At 32.3% G+C, this 20,422-nt stretch overlaps 1 protein-coding gene across 1 annotated transcript in view; it reads left to right on the top strand.

The window, feature by feature from the left end:
• Positions 1-20,422, top strand: part of LOC147072214 (cell adhesion molecule Dscam1-like) — a 207,701-nt gene that overhangs the window by 180,427 nt on the left and 6,852 nt on the right. The window contains exons 14-33 of the mRNA XM_085946707.1: positions 513-658; positions 2,184-2,340; positions 4,165-4,284; positions 5,910-6,086; positions 6,652-6,796; positions 6,945-7,093; positions 7,973-8,204; positions 8,621-8,766; positions 10,192-10,506; positions 10,602-10,748; positions 11,168-11,326; positions 11,415-11,544; positions 12,202-12,377; positions 12,832-13,011; positions 14,695-14,883; positions 15,564-15,752; positions 15,844-16,131; positions 16,439-16,595; positions 18,290-18,441; positions 19,659-19,850. Coding sequence (XP_085802833.1) covers positions 513-658; positions 2,184-2,340; positions 4,165-4,284; positions 5,910-6,086; positions 6,652-6,796; positions 6,945-7,093; positions 7,973-8,204; positions 8,621-8,766; positions 10,192-10,506; positions 10,602-10,748; positions 11,168-11,326; positions 11,415-11,544; positions 12,202-12,377; positions 12,832-13,011; positions 14,695-14,883; positions 15,564-15,752; positions 15,844-16,131; positions 16,439-16,595; positions 18,290-18,441; positions 19,659-19,850 — 3,546 coding nt within the window. The remainder of the gene's footprint in view (positions 1-512; positions 659-2,183; positions 2,341-4,164; positions 4,285-5,909; positions 6,087-6,651; positions 6,797-6,944; positions 7,094-7,972; positions 8,205-8,620; positions 8,767-10,191; positions 10,507-10,601; positions 10,749-11,167; positions 11,327-11,414; positions 11,545-12,201; positions 12,378-12,831; positions 13,012-14,694; positions 14,884-15,563; positions 15,753-15,843; positions 16,132-16,438; positions 16,596-18,289; positions 18,442-19,658; positions 19,851-20,422) is intronic.

Genomic DNA, 20,422 nt, shown 5'->3' on the forward strand with positions numbered 1-20,422 from the left:
ATATCGCTAATCACTGGGAGTACCTAAAGTATGGGTGATACTTTGTTTTAAATAAGACAGCAAAAACACTAGTAACGTGAGACCCTAGGAAAGTCCTATAGGTAAAGAAAAATTACCACCTATTTACCTTGATTAAAATAAGATTTACAAGTTTTGAAAGATTTTTTTTACAAAGATATATAATTCTTGATCTCAAACACAGATAAATAAAAAAAATCAATGACTCTCGGAGACTCCATCTCCTTTTTGATGGAAGTCTCCTGCATATGTATATACTAAAACAACAATTACCCATTTTGGATAGAAGATGTTAATTATTTTCAAATAATTATATTTGTTTTGCTTGTTTCAAATGATTTATTAAGATTTATATGTACCTAATTCAAGTTATTTATAATTAGAATTTTTTAATATTTATAAATTATATAAAAATACTAAATATCTACAAAATGTATATAAAGGATATGTAATATAATATTTAGTATGACTGTATGTATTATATTATTTTATAGATCCTCCAGAGATTCAACCATTTTCATTTCCCAGCAATCTGCAGGAAGGTCGAAGAGCTCAAGTCAGTTGCAGTGTAAGCTCTGGAGATGTTCCAATTTACTTCTCCTGGTTCAAAGATAGTTTACCAATTCCAGCCTCTCTTCAGGTCAGTATAATAACCTGAGTTTTATATAAATATATGTGTTTTTAATTTGATATGTATTTCCTAGTATTAAATGCTGCTTTCATAATTTCTTAAAATATAATTGGCAAGTACCTACCTATTACCAAGAGATGGATCAGAGAGTTCAGATTTTCTACCAATTTGTCAAATAATTTTCATAATTGGACGTATATCTGCAAACAAGATCCAACCCACACGTATAATATTTTGCGAAAATTTAATATTTGAGGGATGATTGATTTAAAAAATATGATGATTGTGATTATTTAATTTAAACATCTGATGGGATAATTTAATAAAATCAAATAATCATACATCATTTAAAATCAATCTTAACTCAAATATTGAATTTTCTCAACATGTTACGTGTGGGTTGGATCTTGTTTGCAGAAATACGTCCTGGCAGATTGTTAAAATGGAATTTTACATAAGATTCTACCTAGGCTGTAACCACAAGAATGATGTTTTCCATACATAGGATATCAATGTAACTATAATAATTGTAATATCGATAAAAATAAAGTAATTGGGTTGAAATTAACTCAAAATGTCAGTATGCTTTATGAATTATTATATTAATATTAACCAAGTATGTAATAATATAATATATTTATTTTACATTGTCTATATTATTATACACTTGACCACATTAATAAAAATACACGAAAAATTTTATCATAGATACCGTGCTTAGTTCCTGTATAGGTATTGTTCTTTTGAAACTTTTTCAATATAGAATAGATGATTATTTTCAGAAATATAATGAGAATTTTTTTGACATAGTTAAGTGTAATTTTCTAGTATAGTCTCAAGCCTTCCGATGATACAGGTGAACTTATTTAATATGTTATTATTGTTGTGCTCTTATTAATTTTCCCATACTCTCACTAATGGATACTTACATACAAACATTACATTTATTGAGGTGCTAGAAAAAGCTAACCATAAACATTTCGACGCATCTCAATACAAACTTACATTCCCTTTTAACATTTTTGTTTTAATTTTTTGTGTAAGTGTTTACTGTTTAGTGTCCAAACGTATTTTTTTGATAACTTTCGTAAGTATTCTATAGATTCGAATGTAGAATAGAAAAGCTGTCACTAAAAACAAAATATATTAATTACAGTTTAACTAGAAATATATATTTTAATTAGGTGTATCACATATTGAATATGGATATAAATATATTATAATGTGTAAATATTCTATATTGCTATCCATCCATGCTGTAAGTACTGAGGAAAAGTAAGACAAAACATTATACATTTTTATTTGAAAATGTGATGAAATAAAAATTGCGTTTTTGAATAAATGATAATGAATAATTAATACTTATTATGTTCGAGCACTGTAAAGTGCTATAAAAAATCATGCACAGCAATAATATTTCCATTAAGATGGATGCAGAAATAACTTAACCACAGATATTGTATTTTAAATAATTAGGTTAAATGAATGTAGATTTAGGATTAGCTAACTGGTTTTGTGACGGTAAAATAAGTAACACTCTGATGAACGTTTACAGGTAGAAGAACGTGGTGCTGAATTTTTCAGTAATCTAGTGTTTAAAGACGTAGCGTCTCGACACACTGGAATGTACACGTGTGTGGCAAGCAACGCTGCCGCCAAAGTAAACTATACCGCTGAGCTGGTTGTCAAAGGTACCATAACGCACTGGCACTAGCCGCCCAGCCTTCGCACAACCAACAAAGGGAAACTAAGAAATTTTCTCTTCAGAATATCAATTTTTCTTCTTGATAAATATTATACTACTGGCCAGAACAATAATTGTCTAATATAATCTCACTGTAGTTGATACTAATTTTATTTGAATTAATTGCAAATAAAAATGTTCTGGGATACGTGACAATTTCTTAGTTTCGTTTTCCACTGGGCTGGAAATCACAATCAGCGTTGCACCAGTGCACAGTGACTTTGTACCCTAAAGCACTTTCAGTGGGATTCCTTGATATCACAAGCAGCCTGCCTTATACACATTGTAAATTATTGAACAGTGATAGTCATAAATCAGATACTTATATACACTATAACGAAATAATTACTTAATAATGCGTTGAAGAATTAAGAATAACAACATCATCATCAATGTAGAATAATAAAGTATACCTACTAAATTTTATTGTACACCTCGACATACATAATTGAAAACACTTTAAAGGAATATACTTAGATAGCTTTTTTGTACGAGTATTACATATCATATACATAATAAATATATTAGTTAGTTTGGTATAATATGTTTATAATAATAATTAAAGTGTAGGTATACAATTTCTCATTTAACTTAATATCAATAAAATTTTCATCATTATTAAGTGGAGTGTCACTCTTGTGAAATAATTTAATTGACTATTATTATCATTTGGATCATTGCAGACAATGTCTGTATTGACTGTACTACTATTATTTATTTTTGATGACAAATCGGACTTATTATTTTCATAAAATGTTAAAATAAACATTGCTCCCATATTGTGATTTATGACAGTCACTTTTTAATTACTAGTTTCACAGTGCTCCAGCTATGGCATACAATATCATTGGTTTCTTGATAGAAAAAGCCAATATTATTTAATTTCATAATTGTAAATATTGTGACGTAACGCTAGTTGAGTAAAATAATATACTATTATGTGTATTTGTATCTAGAAACTAATGATATTTATTTTCCCTATATGTTCCTTTCCTTTGCAGGACGCTGGAAGAATTCATTGCAAACACAACTCGGCACATCTTAGCACCTGCACTTGTATATCGCCTCACATTTCATGTTCTGTACTTTCGAGCACCTTGCACATAACGTTTTCAATTTTATTCTGTTTTGAAGCTATGCTTGCTGTGGACTTAGATAGCGCTTGAAGGGTGAATATTATCACGTATATCTTAACTACATACTTCTCGTGCCTATTATCTTACTGCTTATAAACAGTACTGCTTATACCTATCAAGATTTTTTTATAAGAAAAACTACTATTTGCACTCGGCACCGTATTTTTTCAAGATAGAATATTACGAGTACCTTCTTATTCTTATCTGGAATAAAAATGCATTTTGTTAATACTTACTACGTAGGTGTTGAAGTATTATTTAGAATTAATTAAAAATCATGAAAATGCATACATCTATCATTTTAATTGTAGGTATATTATGCTGATATTATTTAATACATTTTATACTATTTTAAAGAACTATCTGAGATACTATATGTTTACACAAATAAACTAGTTATTTAATAGTTACCTACCGAAAAATTAATTGGAGACAATCGTAATAATAAATTATTAATATTGTTTTCAATGAATAGATTAATATTGATTAGGTGAAATAGTATTTAACCTTTTGTATCTTAGAATTGTTAATAGATAGATCCATTAGTAATTTTAAAATTTTATGATATTTTAGTGATTATACATAATAACACATCTATGTTTATAATTCATGTCTGCTGCTTTAAATGGGAACAGTTCCACCGAAATGGTTGAATGAACCTCAAGATGCCTCAGCACTGGCTGGAGGAGTGCTTTCTCTGCATTGCAGAACAAGAGGATCACCAGCACCACAGATCACATGGCTTAAACAACAAGGTGACATTAAACTGACTATTCGTTAATATACCCACATAAATTAGTCAGCTACAAAATTGTAGTTTAGGATAAAACTGAATGTTGATTAATATCTGCATAGTCACAATATTGAAGCTCGATTTGACATAAATAAAAACGATTTCAAGTTATACGCATTTTCATTTTTCATAAATATTGGTTTTTAAATAAATATAAAAAACGTTAACAATTTACTGTACCTAGGTACATTACAGAAAAAAATATTGAATTTAATTTTAATAAAATACATGAACGTTTTTTTTTAACTGTAAGCTTGTCTTTGATTTTAAATGAATAATATTTTTCGTTTTAATGTTTATAGATTACTTTAAAATCATGTAAGTAAAATAACGTGAAGTCTCTAGGTAATGTTTTCAAAGTTTATTATTTGATAAACATTATAAGGTATCCAAAAGTAATGAGAAACAAAAATATAATTTAAGTTCAGTAAGTACATATTTCAAAAATACGTAATAAAATCGGTACTGTTAAATAGGTTTCGGGTAATGTAGCAAGTTTTATGATCAAAATTACGATAAAAAGTTAGATAAAGCTGTTCACTACTGCCACATGTTACAGAAATTGGAATTAATTATAATATCACTATAATATATTTTTTTTCAATTTTAAGACACATCGATTTAGTTGTTACATAACTTGCAATTAAAACCTAAATGACTCCATACTTCACTTGAAAAATTACAAAAATGAAATACTTAGAAGAAAATCTTTTTCATTTATTTTTAGGATAGTTATTTAAAATCTTCTATATTTGTGTTGAATGTGAACCGTTTAAATTAATTAATATTTTATCACCCCATGGTGACGGTGGGAAAATATTGTAACTACTAAAATATTATAGTGTGTTACAGATGAAATACTGCATTGACAACTTTACAATATAAGCATCGTTGCATAAAATGTGTCAAAGTGAAAGCTTCGTATTTTTCCGCTAGGTGTCTCTGGTAGGTGGACACACATACAAATATATTTTGACAATAATGTTGACTAACTAACTTCTGCCATTATTTATTTATTTATGTAAAAAAATAAAATATATTGATTAAATAACAAATTATTAATACAAGACATTCACAATAACATCATCAAGTAAATAATAGGTAAATCAAGTTAATAAAAAAACATGGACATGAAAACAAAAACACCAAAAAATATTTTTTTGGCATGTTTTTTTATTATTTTCTAAACAAAAATAGTAGTACCTAGAATAAAACAAATTAAACAATAAAATACAATAAATTTTAAAAACAAAATACATAGCTTTATCACAAAAATGTCTATGTCTCTAGGAAGTGCACAACCCTTGATATTGGTCCCTGATATCTTTTTTCTTATTGATTAAATCGATTTTAAATCTTTGCCAATTGATTCTCTTTTGTCAGTTTCTAGAGAGACAGAAATATGCCGTAAATCTACTTTCTGAGATCATGAAAAATTTACTCCTCCATTGCAAAAATTACTTATGCAGTGAGCGAGAAATCTAAACCTCGCCATACCACCTCCTGTCGGCTTCTTGCCCAATGCCGATCACTCATTTTGATTTATTCATACAAATTACAACAATAATATTTCCTTTACTATTTCAGGACAAACAATTGGAGACTTCATACCTCTGGTCAATTTGGGAGGACGGTTTAAGTTCATGAGCAACGGTACTCTTTCAATTGAAGGAGCATCATCCTATGACGAGGGTCAATACATGTGCAAAGCAGACAATAGTATCGGAACGCCACTCTCAAAAGTTATATTTGTATCTGTAAATGGTAAGCTGTCATAATACTATTAGGTATGTCAATTCATTTGATTCTTAGTCCTAGTATTCACAATCAATTTGAAAAACAAAACAATTAAAAATATAAAACGTCTCTGTTCTGGCAGAAAACACTAACTGGAGAATACTAGTAGGTACTAGAGTAATTTGACTTTGAAGTTGTTAAAATGTTTGAAATGGTCTATCATGTGAGTTTATTAAGTAGGTAATCATAAAAAGGATGACTTTAAAATAAAGACTGTTTATTTATTAAGAAGGTTTCCAGACGGTAAAGTTTGAAATAAGGAACATTTTGGTATAACTAACTCAATGTCATTTTTTCGAATTAGTGTCTTCGGCCAGAACAGTGACGAAAAGTACTTTATTAAAAACGTGATTCACTCATTAAGACGATTCCTGACACGTGTCACATGACAAATAAAATATTACTAAAAAAGTGATCGCGATAATAACTAACTAATTCACACTTGCTAGGGAATGCAATAAACGAGGGTTACTTGGATTACAATTTTGTTAATTGACGATTGTCATATTTACAATCATTATTGATTTTCCAGACCCAGCTCGTTTTGAGATGCCATCAAAGAATGTTTCTGCTCGTCGTAATGAGCCCATCACACTCATTTGTGATGTCATCGGTGACAATCCAATTCAAGTTCAATGGACACATAATATGAACAGACTTGACTTGAATACCTATAGGTAAATTTTATTACAATATATATTTTTTACGTCTTACATATGTATTTTCTGAAACTATAATATATCTTAATAGTACAATTGTTTAAACTTACCTATTATCTTAGCCACGAAAACATCTTCCAGTTATGTATACTGTTTTTTATTGTAGATTAAGTACATCTGAAGTGAAAACTGACTCTGGTCTAAGATCACAATTATTCATAAGTAGAACAGACCGTCAAGATTCTGGAGTTTACAAATGTCAAGCCGTAAATGCATTTGGGCACAGTGATCATTATATTTATTTATCCGTCCAAGGTAAGTCTTCTTATATCTTTTCTTAAGAAAGTCGCCATAATTTTGAAAATTGAATTAAATAATGACTAAAATGCAACAAAATCCAAAGTATGAGGTTTTACCCTAAAATTCTATGTGACCACCATCAAGGCACAAGTTTGAAAAAGAAATGTGGAAAAAAATGGCATCAAATGTTATTTCGTGTCACGTCCTATTTGGTATGAGTAAGTTAAAGGTCGAATCACACTACATCGTGTTGGTACCAAGGCGTCCAAGAGACGGGACACGGTCGCAAATTGTCATAGACATTTTGAATGTACCTACTCATTATTGACACTATTCTGGGCCGGGCCAGCTTTAGTAATGGGTTGGCAGCACATTGGTACCAAAATATTGGTGGACATTTTTTCTCTCCCCTTGTTGTCTCTTCTCTTTTCTTTCTGCTACCAGTACCACATGGTCAGGTGGTTAACAGTCAATCTTTGGCAGTCAATCTCAATACAGTATGCATAATAAGACTCGGGCAGCGCTCGGTACGGGCAAGGCCCTTAAATCAATTTTACTTCATTGATACTGTAACCATTTCTTCTCAAGCCATGTTTAACACCATTTTTAAGATAGAATATAGGTACCCAGTGTATTATATTACTTTTTTTATATTAAATGTCCTCAAAACCTATAATTAGAAATAAGTATATTTTTTTAACGTCATTTACTCAAAATAATGAATTTGACACAATATGGGCTCATCGTGTCTTACAATAAAATTAATTTTTTTAAACATCTTATATTATCGTGGTATTTTTGTTATTATAAAAAACAATATAGCCAACAAAACCCATAATTTAAAGCCATTGCTCGAAAACTCTATTTACAATGCTCACACTTGCTTATATGCAGAAAGACCAGATCCGCCTCATTCTCTGATAGTATTGGATACCAAGAGTCGCACTGCCCGATTAGGATGGGCGCAAGGCTTCGATGGGAATTCACCACTAATGGGATACAGTGTCCAGCATACACTATTTCATGGGCTTCATACACAAGCTCAATGGGATGACGCCATTACACAGAATATTTCTGTACATTCACTGATCATCAATCAACCCAGCCAACCATTAGCAACCATCAAGTGAGTAATTTCTTGCCTTTTATAATTATTTCTTTTTTGGTTAGTAATTAGCTTCCGTAACACAAATTATAGTGCCGCAGATGACCGCATGACCATTATTTATCATTTTTTTGGTGGAAACAGTTTATCCCATTTAGACAATTATATTAAATACCCGTTTCTGTCGGCGGAGATACTTTTCAATCCAATAATTGTTAATTTAAAGTTTCATACATTTCGATGCGTCATTATCACACACAAAAGTTAGGTTAGGTTAGGTTGTGTTTGGTCTAAAAAGAAAGTTATTAAAGGTCATGCGGTTATCTGCGGCACCATTACCATTAATTTTTCTCATTAAAACATTAGTATTATCAATTAGTATATATATTAACATGTATTACTTTTGTAGCTACTAGGATTGCATTATTCTTTTTCAGTTCAATTATCCCATCCACCAGTCAGTATGAAGCCATTGTATCCGGTTTACGGCCGCATTCCAACTATGCTGTGAGAATACAAGCTGTTAACCAAATAGAGCATAGTCAGTTTACAGAACCCGTCATAGTAAAGACTACTGAAGAAGGTTATGAATCATATTTTGTTTATTATATTATCATTAAAGAGACATTTTTTAATATCATGTAGCATATAATATTACATGTCACGTATAGCGATTCCAATCCTGGAATCCCTAACTATTTTCGATACCTATGAATCCCGGGATTAGTAAACATCATCCCGAACCTTTTTTATGGAAAATAAAATAACAACGAAAATATAACAGATAAAATACTTACTTTAAATTAAATAAATCAAAAAAAAAAGAAAATTATTATACCAGTTTGGACTCAACTTTATGCTTAAATTAGTATGAAGCAATGACATTAATATGGACGAATCATCTGGGAAAAAAAATGACACTCTCTTTATTGTCGGGTCTGCCGAGTGGCATAATCTGTTCTAACGCCATTACAATAAAGGTGATATTGCTATAAATTCCTGATGCTTTTTGTTGGGTCTGCCGAATGGTTCGGTTCGAACGGGTTCGCTCAAATAAACATTGAGATTAGAAACACTGCTCTAACGCCATTACAATAAAAGTCATATTGCTATAAATTCCCGATGCGTGATATCGCATAATGGAAATTGCATGACGTCTACCTATACATGCGAATGCGCGAATTTACTTGCTAGCTACTGGATTGAGTGCGTCGTCCAATAATAATGTCATTGGTATGAAGCCATAAAATATGAAATGTAATATGATGACAGAAATTTGAAAATATGCCTGGGTACCAAATTAGATCCAGATCAAATGATGAAACAATTGATGCTTTGGTATTACTTCGGGCATAGGTATTCAGAATAATGTGTTAAGACTTAAATCTTTAATTTTTTATATTGTATTTATTGTCAACACAATATATTATTTTTTATTTTAATTGGACTTGTATTTGTATTTGTTATCTTTTCATAAATAAATAAAACTGTTTTACTTTCACATTATTATTTATATTACAATATTATTTACTCCATTAAACCTATGTATTTCCAAGATTGAACGTACACAATATTAACATAAATGTCTTAAATAGTATAAATAATTATACAAGATTTATTTTTGACCGATTTTATCAACGTTATTTGTATATTTAAAAATTAAATATTAACTATTGAAAAAAATGCCGATCCCAAGATCGTCAAATTGTAATCCCGAAATCCCGGGATCAAGATTTAGGCTCGGGATTGGATTCCCTAGTCACCTAGATACACTTATATTATTTAATTACAAATTAACACCAAAGATATACCTACCTATTTAATATGTTAGGTACTTGTCCCTGCATTTATCTAATAAATAATGTCACTCATTTTTAAATAGAATTGATATCATATTGTGGGGTATTATCTAATGACCAAGCATAAGATTTTTTGCACCTTCAACAATAATTTGATACAAAAATATAGTGGTGTTAATATTATAATGTCTTTATCTTTTATTTTATAGCTCCTTCCGAACCGCCTCACAATCTCCAAATACAAACCGGCGGACCTGGTGAACTCCATCTTAACTGGCAAGCACCTCCGCGAGACTCTTGGAATGGAGAGTTATTAGGGTATACCGTCTCCTGGTATGAGCTGTCCCCCGGGGCTAGTAGTTCGACCACCAATAAATCAGCCACAGTGAACGGCTGGTCAACGACAGAACTGACATTGAGTGGACTCAGAAAATTTACTAGATATGGAGTGGCGGTTCGTGCATTTAATGGCGTGGCCACCGGACCAGCCTCTAAGCCTTCAACAGCCACAACTCAAGAAGGGGGTATAAATTATTCTTACTATGCATCAATTTCATTCTAAAATTCATGACATATATCACATAATTAGTATTGATCTTAATTTTATTGTCCTTTTTAGTTCCTGAAGCGCCCCCTACAAGCGTATCATGTATACCACTGTCACCCGTAAGTGTCAAAATAGCATGGCGACCTCCGCCATTGGCCCAACATGGAGGACTTATTACAGGATACAAAGTTTTTTATGTTCCACAACTGAAAGATCATGGTAACTATTCTATAACAAAGTTTCTTGAAGAGAAGTTGAAATTGTTTAAAAAAAATTTAGCAAAATGACATAAAAGCCGATTATTGATTGTAGAAATATGTGTATACGGCATGTCATTAATATTGTTTTTTGCCATATGCCCACCCAACAAGTTTCGTGTTAAATAAGCATGATAAAAGGATAATAAGTAAAATAAATGAATTTATTTATTTTCTTAATAATTCATGAACGTCGTCGTTGTTTGCTGATTCATAAATGTAGCTGTTATCTTTTGGTACTCTAATGTATGTGAGCAAAACACTTGTCGTAAAATATTTTTACATATTACATTACAATACCAATTCTACGTTTCGGAAAAAACGTAAATAACTTAACGTTTGAAAAGTATAAAAAATTATTCTTACTTCCGTTATTTTCAGTTGAATATAATGTGGGAGAAGTGAAGCGAATATCGACAACAGAAACATACCTTCATGCAATGCATAAATTTACAAACTACTCCATACAAGTTTTGGCATACACAAATGCTGGAGATGGAAAACGCAGTTCACCAGTGTATTGCACCACCGAAGAAGATGGTAACTAAAACAGCACCCATAGACAATCTTAAATTCTTAAGTTAACCATCTTTACTGGATCGTAGCATATCTTATTTTTAATTTCTAGTTCCATCCCCACCACAACGAATAAAGGCCTTAGCTCTGACAGGAGATTCTGTCCTAGTCAGCTGGCTGCCTCCACTGAATCGGAATGGAATTATATCTCACTATACCGTGTATCATAGAGAAGCAGGACGGTAAGTTTTTCATACCAATAATAACAATCTAACTGTTTTTTTATAACATCTTACATAATATAATAATTATTACCTACTCTATAAAAATATAAATGGGATTGTATAAACTACATGCAAAAAGCGGTAAAACATGAATTCCGACCACAAAAAATAGTCATTCCACTGTATTTTATAATTCTTTTGAATTTATCTTCATCAAACAAATTGTTTTAATAAACAATGGTTTTGCAATGCAAAAATATTCCAACAATTTTATTGATAAAATAATATTAATATGGTGTACACAATTTTTGTTCAAATCTCAACTTCATTTAATTTTACTACTATTTTCAATAGGTATGAAGACACTATGTATCTGCTCTATTATTTCAACTGTCTATACCCGCAGTGGCCGCGCGGCTTAAGCGTTGGACTATCACGCCGTGGGTCTCAGGTTCGAATCCTGGGTCTGGCAAATACACATATTGTTTTTCAATTTGTGTGTGAGTCAGGGTATGAACCTAATAGGTTGGGCAAGTGGCTGACATCCATTTCTCGTAAAAAACAAAATCTGTTAATACAAACCTCTACTCTGTGGAGGCCCATATGATCCTATTAGGATCAGACATGGTCTGAATAATTACAATACACCAATATTGTAATTTTTTTTTTTTACAGGATTGGAAAGCATACCAGCTACACGGTGACAGTTGACAGTACGAAAAATAGTGAATTAGTTTATGAGGTGCGTAATCTAGCTGAGCATCAATTGTATGAGTTTTGGGTATCGGCAACATCTGGATCTGGTGAAGGAGAACCTACTTCTATTATAGCCCAAGGAGCAAATACAAGAGGTCAGTCAGTATAAATAATGTCTTTGGTAAAATTGACAACTACCACCGCATCATAAATAATATACTCGTACATTCATCATTCATCATTGAACTGTTTGTTTCAACAGAAGTGTCAAGTGTTTATTAAATGTGAAAGTGGATGGGTGATAAAGTGTGCGCTTATGAAGTCATGAGTTGCACGTTCAAATCGCACGTTTGACAATTTTTTCAATGTGTGTGTGAACCTAATAGGTTGAGCAAATGGTTAACATTCATTTCTCAAAAGAAAAAAAAGATATTGGATTGTAGAGTTAATAAAAAAAAATATAAAACATTAATTTTTTTATAAGAAAAATTAGTGCAATGGTATATGGAAATTTTACCATTGGTTTCTATCTATGACCTACCTATGATGCTCTGACCTATCTATATAATATTGTTATTCTATAATATTTTCCAAATATATCAATTTCAGCTCCAGCTCGTATAGCTTCATTTAGCCAAGTGATCCGAAGGGCAGTCGGATCTGCAGTCACATTATCGTGCATGGCTGTGGGGAACCCTTCACCGAGAGCTCGGTGGTTACACCGCTCCCTTACTATTACTCATGCACCGCATTACCAAGTGACACCTCAAGGGAATCTCAATATTCACAGTAAGTAACTTTGGCCCCATATTTTCACTAGTGTAAGATGTACCGACTTATATTTTTAAATCTATGGCGTTATATTGATCTTAGGCAGGCATTACACATTCAATCTGAATCGTGATCGAATCAGTTTAGTCCGTGATCGTGATTCAGATGGATTGATGAACTGGATAAACGACGTTGAAACGAATAGCCTCAATTAATGAACATGCCTAAATTGTGTTAAAGAATCAATTAATTTAGAAACGTTTATGTGCTGCCTGGTGTCTTTAATTCATTATTTCAAAATCTAAAACCGGACACTCATTAGTGAGCCGCAACTGTAAACGTTCCAGATACTGAAACCATCTTTTGCAGGCCTTCCATCGACTGTTTTCGAATGCGATTTTACGCAAGATGGCGTGCGAAACGTATGATTTGCGTTCATCCAAATTTTGTATATAAGCATCTGGTCGAATCCGAACACCAAATGCCCCTCTACCATAAGTTGAACAAACCGATTGCCAAATTTGGCAGTCTATGTTTGACAGATTGCAACTGACAGAACGCATTTGTTGATATTGTCATGGGTACTTACTTGTTTTCTTCCGTGTTTCATTATTATTCAGTGAATTATTTTGATTATTGTCTAATGGTATTATCTATTTAACAATTGATCCTATAATTATTGGTACTTCATTTTATTCAAACATGACTGCTTTATTTATACTAATCTTTGCTTTCGTAGATGAACCTAATCTACAATGCTGCAAATTTCATAAAAACGATGACGCTTTCGAATTCAAGAGTCTCGTTAGTAAATACACATCTTCAGACGCAGATTCATGAAAATCTAATTAATATAATATTATATTTTTAGCAACTCAATTCACATGGCTGGAATCGATGTATGCATAATAATTATATGGTATACTATCACAATAACCATTTACTTTTATTTGTGTACCTTTCACATTAAGAGATTTCCTATAAATAAATATTGTAATGATTATATTTATTCAATAACGTTTATTTGGCATTCGGATTATCTGGCCATAATGTAATATAAATCAAAAAATAAAAAAAATATGTTAGTATGTAATTGCGAGTTTAACATCTTTCCTTTACCTACTACTAGGGATATCTAGCGGCAAAGTGCGGAAATTTATCGTTCTTATTTGACAGTTAAGCGCCCATAGACATCAAAAAGTGACCATAGAGTAAAATATTCTTCTGTTTTTATATAAGGAATGCTTGTTCCAAATATACGAGCATGTCCAAACACCGTTATTCGAATGGAGCATTATGTAACACAACTGCACCGAATATACAAACTTGCACGTAATTGCATGAATGCTCGACTAGTATTATTATGGTAACAAATGGTTCCAGCGTAAGATGAGACGGTCATAAAAGGTTCGTTTTGGCCTATTGATGTGAATTTTTTAAGTTTGCGAACTAATTATTTGACGTCCATACTGGTTACTGTATCTGCAACGGTCACCGTTACGGTTTGCTAATGAGTACCCGGCATAAGATGTGCCAATACATCTTGTGGGTCAATGCGTCACCTAAAGCGAGTTAGATTTTCTTATTTTTGCAACTGTAAAAGTGGAAATTCTAGTCATAAAATGAATAATACAAAAAATATCTTCTCTACGTTCCTTTTCCTCATGATAAATCTTTAATGCTGCCTATGATATTTATCAGGCTTGGATGCAGTATCATCAGGAAACTTTACTTGCACAGCATCTAATTTATTTGGAGAAGATTCTATCACATATACAGTGGTTGCCATTTTACCGCCATCTGCAACAACATTAGGTCTTCAATATACAACAGCATCCACAATTAAGGTGCACTGGCAAGCACCAACTGATGGTGGTTCACCGATTCTAGGTATGTACCAATAACTACCACTTTAATTTACCAGTTGTATATTTTTATAAAATATTAAAATATTAGTAGGTATTTACTTAATTTAAAAAAAGAATATGACTACAACAATAATTTGGCTATAAGTAGTATATTTGTAAATTTAATATTAAATTAACAAATACACACCTACCTACAGCAAATATTAGTGAATACCTAAGTCAGTAAAATTATTTGGGTGATAAAAAGAGTGGACTGTATTGATTAGAATGGGTTAGTAGAAAATGGCGGGAATGGAGGAGCCCAGGCACTAGCCTAGTTGTCTGTGGCAAAAGATATCCCTCGCTCTGAGCTGAGCTCTGGTCATGGCTTTAACATTTGGGTCACGTGGATATTGTAGGCAGCGAGCCAGACATTCATTAGTTCTGAATCATTATTCTGACTATTATCCCATGTAATAGACGGCAGATTAAGCACTGGGTGTTGTCTGTATGAATGTTGGTAAGTCACTATCGTTAAGTATATGCCAAGGAAAGGTCTGGCAAAGAAATTTAAAGTGAAAATTGACCCAAACACTGCATTGCTTAATATTATTTATTTTCTAAAATTTAGTTACAATAATTGAATTATACAAAAGTAGGACAAAGGACAAAGGTATAATAGTACATTTTAATTTGACTTTCACAATGTTGTTTCTTTTTAAGGTTATACATTGTTCTTCAAAACAGAGTCTGAGAGAACTTGGCAAGCAATCGAGCTATCTCCTGAGGCTAACACTCATGCATTAGAAAGTCTTAAGTGCGGCACATTGTACATGATCAAGCTACAAGCACATAATAGGGTTGCAGCAGGAGCTACAAGTGAAATACTTTCTACCAGTACTAGAGGATCAGGTGAATACGTAGAATAATAACTATCTACTTATTTTATTGAGTCTTCATATCAATAGAATTATTCACTAATACTATGTGTATTTTTTTCTAGTACCAAATGCGCCTAAGCCAACAGAATTAGTTTCATCGAATTCATCGGCCATAAAAATTAATTTATACACGTGGAGAGATGGAGGATGTCCGATAATAAAGTTAAGAGTTGAATATAGAGCTATAGGGGAGACTCATTGGACAGTGGCCTCAGACGGCGCTTTAGTTGACAATTTAGTTATAAGTCAGTTGCTCACTGCGCAGTGGTATCAATTGAAATTATCTGTTATGAACGATGCGGGGACCACTCAAGCCGAGCTTAATGTAGATACAACAAAAGAAAATGGAGGTAAACACTTTTTCAAAACTCTACATCATTTCATAATAATATTTATACACCCTTAGAAACATATTGGTCTATCTGCAAATGTGTTATTTTACAGGAATATTAAATAATGTTCTCTATTTGCAATTTTGATAGTTTATAAGAAAGTTAAATAATGATATTGATATTAGTCTGTAAATAATAATGTAGACGATTCGGTAAATAAAATATGAAATGTATGTGATATATTATGATCGAATAAAATTGACTAAAAAATTATTAATTTGAGTAGGTATTTAAAAAATTCGTAATGCTAATTTCTTTTTTATAGGTCGTATCCCAGCATTGGATCCTAGTGTGGCTTTGGCCGGTGGAGGAGCACAGGCGGGGAGCTCCTTCAGTTCTTCATTTCTACTTCCAGCCGCGAGTGCAGCACTTCTTCTTGCCGCTCTCACCCTTCTAGCATGTATTATGTTTAAGACAAGGAGGTTAGCATTCAATCAATTACTTTAATCCAACTAATAAAAAATAATTACCTACATACGAGGGTGGGTCAATAAGTCCTTAGAAAAGCCGACAGGTGGCGCGACTAGTACTGTAAGCGGTTTGTTTTCATGCAGCGGCACTACCGATTCAGTATGCTGCGAAGTTTCAATCAGATTGGTCGGGTTGTTGTGTGTTTCTCGTACATTTAAAAAAAAAATTGCTTGTGGAAAATGGAAAAATGGAAAATGGAGAAAATTGAGTTTAGAGTTGTTATTAAACATTTTAATATAAAAGGGTTAACAGCAAAGGAAATAAAAAATGAGTTGGATTTAGTTCACGGCATATCTGCTCCTTCACTTGCAACTATTTATAACTGGTTAAATGAATTTAAACGTGGTCGTACATCAACAAAGGATGAACCACGCTCAGGACGTCCTGTAGAGGTGACTACACCAGAAATGATCAATAAAATCCACGATATGGTGTTAAGTGACCGAAGATTAAAGTTGAGTGAGATAATTGAGGTTACAGGGATCTCAAAAGGTAGCGTCATTTCTATTTTACATGACAAATTGGGCATGAAAAAAAATTCTGCAAGATGGGTGCCGCGTTTGCTCACAGTCGACAATAAACGCAGTAGAGTGGTGGCCTCTAAAGCCCTGTTGTCGCTCATGCAACGCAATCCGGATGAATTTTTTCGTCGCTTTGTGATTGTAGATGAAACATGGATACACCACTATACTCCCGAGACGAAAGAACAGTCAAAGCAGTGGATTGCGAAGGCAAACCATGACCAAAGAAGGCGAAAACCGTAAAATCAGCTGGTAAGGTTATGGCTACTGTATTTTGGGATGCACGTGAAATTATTTTCGTTGACTATTTGGAAAAATGAAAAACAATAACAGGGGATTATTATGCATCTTTATTGGACCAGCTAAAAAACAAAATTGAAGAAAAACGGCCTCATTTAAACAGGAAAAAAATCCTCTTTCATCAGGACAATGCCCGTGTTCACACATGTTTACGATCAATGGCTAAAATTGAAGAATTGAAGTTCGAATTGGTCGACCACCCACCGTATTCGCCAGATTTAGCCCCCAGTGACTTTTTCCTTTTCCCAAACTTAAAAAAATGGCTAAGTGGACAACGTTTTTTTTCAAATGAAGAAGTCATCGATCGGACAAATGCTTATTTTGAGGACCTTCCGAAAACTTATTTTTCTGACGGTTTAAAAAAAATTGAGAAACGTCTAACCAAGTGTATTGAGCTCCAAGGAAATTATGTTGAGAAATAAAAAAAAAATACTAAAATAAAACCTGTTTTAATGCTTTTTTCTAAGGAATTATTGACCCACCCTCGTACCTATTAAATCAGATTTCATTACATAAACTTGATAGTATTTACAAGCCAATTACTTAGATGGCATCAGTAGAATATTATATTTTAATAAATTTAATGCTTCTTCTAGCTTTTATAATAGGTACCCGCCTACTGTACACTTTTAGATTACATATTTCACTATTATAGATGTAATTGATCAAGGTAATAATACTCATATTCACCCAATGCCTGATTTTAAATATCATAAATACCTATCTGTATGTAGATACCTACACAGTAATTTCTTGAACATCATCATTATATATAATAATAATAGGTTATCCAAAAATTAATTAAAAATGTCGTTTTTTTACAGATTCCATTGTTTGGTGAACAATCGATACTCCCGCGATGATCGCAAACTAAGTGAAAGTAATGATCTTGAGAGAGAGAAACTTCGAGAGGGACAAAAGCTTTACTCATCATCATCCATCAACGGCAACGAAAAATCAAATGACGATTCTTCAGGTATATCCATATAGCAATACGTAAATTTTATTACAATAATATGAGGCGTCTTAATTCCAAATAGCGATAAGTCCACATTTGGTCAAAATCGAGAAAAAAATACGCACGTATTCTTTGTATAATTTTACACAATATGTATTGATCCATAAATTCCAAAACGCGATATAACCCTATGAAAAAAAATATTTTAAGTCTCGATTTATTATAAAAAGCGCCAAGTCCGTGTTTCATATTATTTAAAGCTTGGTTGATTTCGCGCGCGTTTAAGTCAACCAATAAGGGAACGTTCAATATTGAAAAGGGCGTCTCCCATGCTGTACCACCTGGTAAACTCATGACAGTGCCACGGAAATATGTGCCTTATGCGAAGTAAATTAAAAAGTGAGGTACAAATAGCGCCACGTCCAATTTTATTTTGCCTATATTTATTACATTTAAGAGTTTATCGGCTGAAACAAATTGCCATTTGGCTCTAATTTCGACATATAATACAACGGAAAAAATAATCTCACGTTAAAACAAATAATTGAAGCTTGAAACATAAAAATGTTGTTTCCCGAAAATATTGAATTGTGGACTTGTCGCTTTTTGTAATTAGACGCCTCCTACCAAGCAAACACAATAAAAACAATCCTATACATTTAAGATATCACTCTGTTCCTTTGAGAATATGCAGGCATTTCCATTACTGCTTAGGTATGTAATTAAATTATCACTCAATTTACCGTAAATTTGAATACAATCTCAATTATAATATATCACCATAATAATATGTCATTTGAATCATTAAAAAAAGACTGTGTGTGGCGGGTACCTAAGACAAAATTGAATTTTTTGTTTTGCTCACAATTTTCATAATTCTCCATTATCATCATCAATCTATGGCAACTGTGCATGTTATCACTGTAATCCATCCCGTCTTCACATCTACTAAGGTTCTCCATATAATATCGAAGTGACTCATCAGTTATATGATTTTCAAGACATATTTGTATATCTACGTAAAAGATAAAATAGTTACCCAAAGTAGAGAATAATAATTATTATGTATCATGTCTTGTCTTTGATGCTTCAAATGCATTTTTGGTCTTCATATTTTCGAATCACCTGTGATGATTTTTCATTATAAATACCAGCTAAATCGCTGTACCACACATAAAAAAAAACCCTTCAAAGATGTGCGTATTCCTTGTAATTGTAGTTACTTTTTCTTCCAGCAGAACTTTATGAGATAAGTCCATACGCGACTTTCGGGGAAGTGACAGGTAGAACAGGACGAGGATCTGGCGGAGAGCATGCTCTCCACTTCCGAACATTCAGTGCACCGGAAAATGAAGCTGGACCCGCTCGTCTTCCAACAAATCATAGAAAACATCGGCGTTTACACAGATGTGATACATTTGAATATGGTAAAGAATTAATCTTATTATTAGGTTGCATAATATCACTGTAGATTCTGGAATACCTCCTATGTGTACATTTCAACAGTTTTTAATTGTCTAGGTACATCATCGGATAAGTAATATCAATTATTGTTGCCACAGAACAGATAATAAATAGAATACCAATAGGCTATATTCAATACGCCGCATGGTGAAGCAGGTTTTTGAATGTGTGAATGTCCTACGAAAATGAAGCACGCATTATGCACGTGCAATAGTGTGTGTAATACACCAACATTAAAGGAGCGTAAATGCATAAACCGAGAGCAGTTTTCAGTATTCGACTTTAAACGTATTTTAGACACGTGAGTAAGTTTAACACGGATTCATCCTTACTCGAGTCGGTTACCTGCTATCGCCTTACCCGTTGTGTATTTCAGTTCCCATTATTTCTGAGTTCCCTGATTGTTGCCCATTTATAATACCGCTGGAATCGCCAAAATATTCTAAAAATAATTACAAGATAAAAAGAACTTTTTATATACAACGTTTTTAAATTTTCTGTTGAATCATATAAACATGACTTGACTAGCTTAAAC

Source organism: Rhyacophila brunnea, unplaced genomic scaffold, assembly GCF_057557595.1.
Source record: "Rhyacophila brunnea isolate RB1 unplaced genomic scaffold, BYU_Rbru_1.0 scaffold_2, whole genome shotgun sequence".
NCBI lineage: Eukaryota > Metazoa > Arthropoda > Insecta > Trichoptera > Rhyacophilidae > Rhyacophila > Rhyacophila brunnea.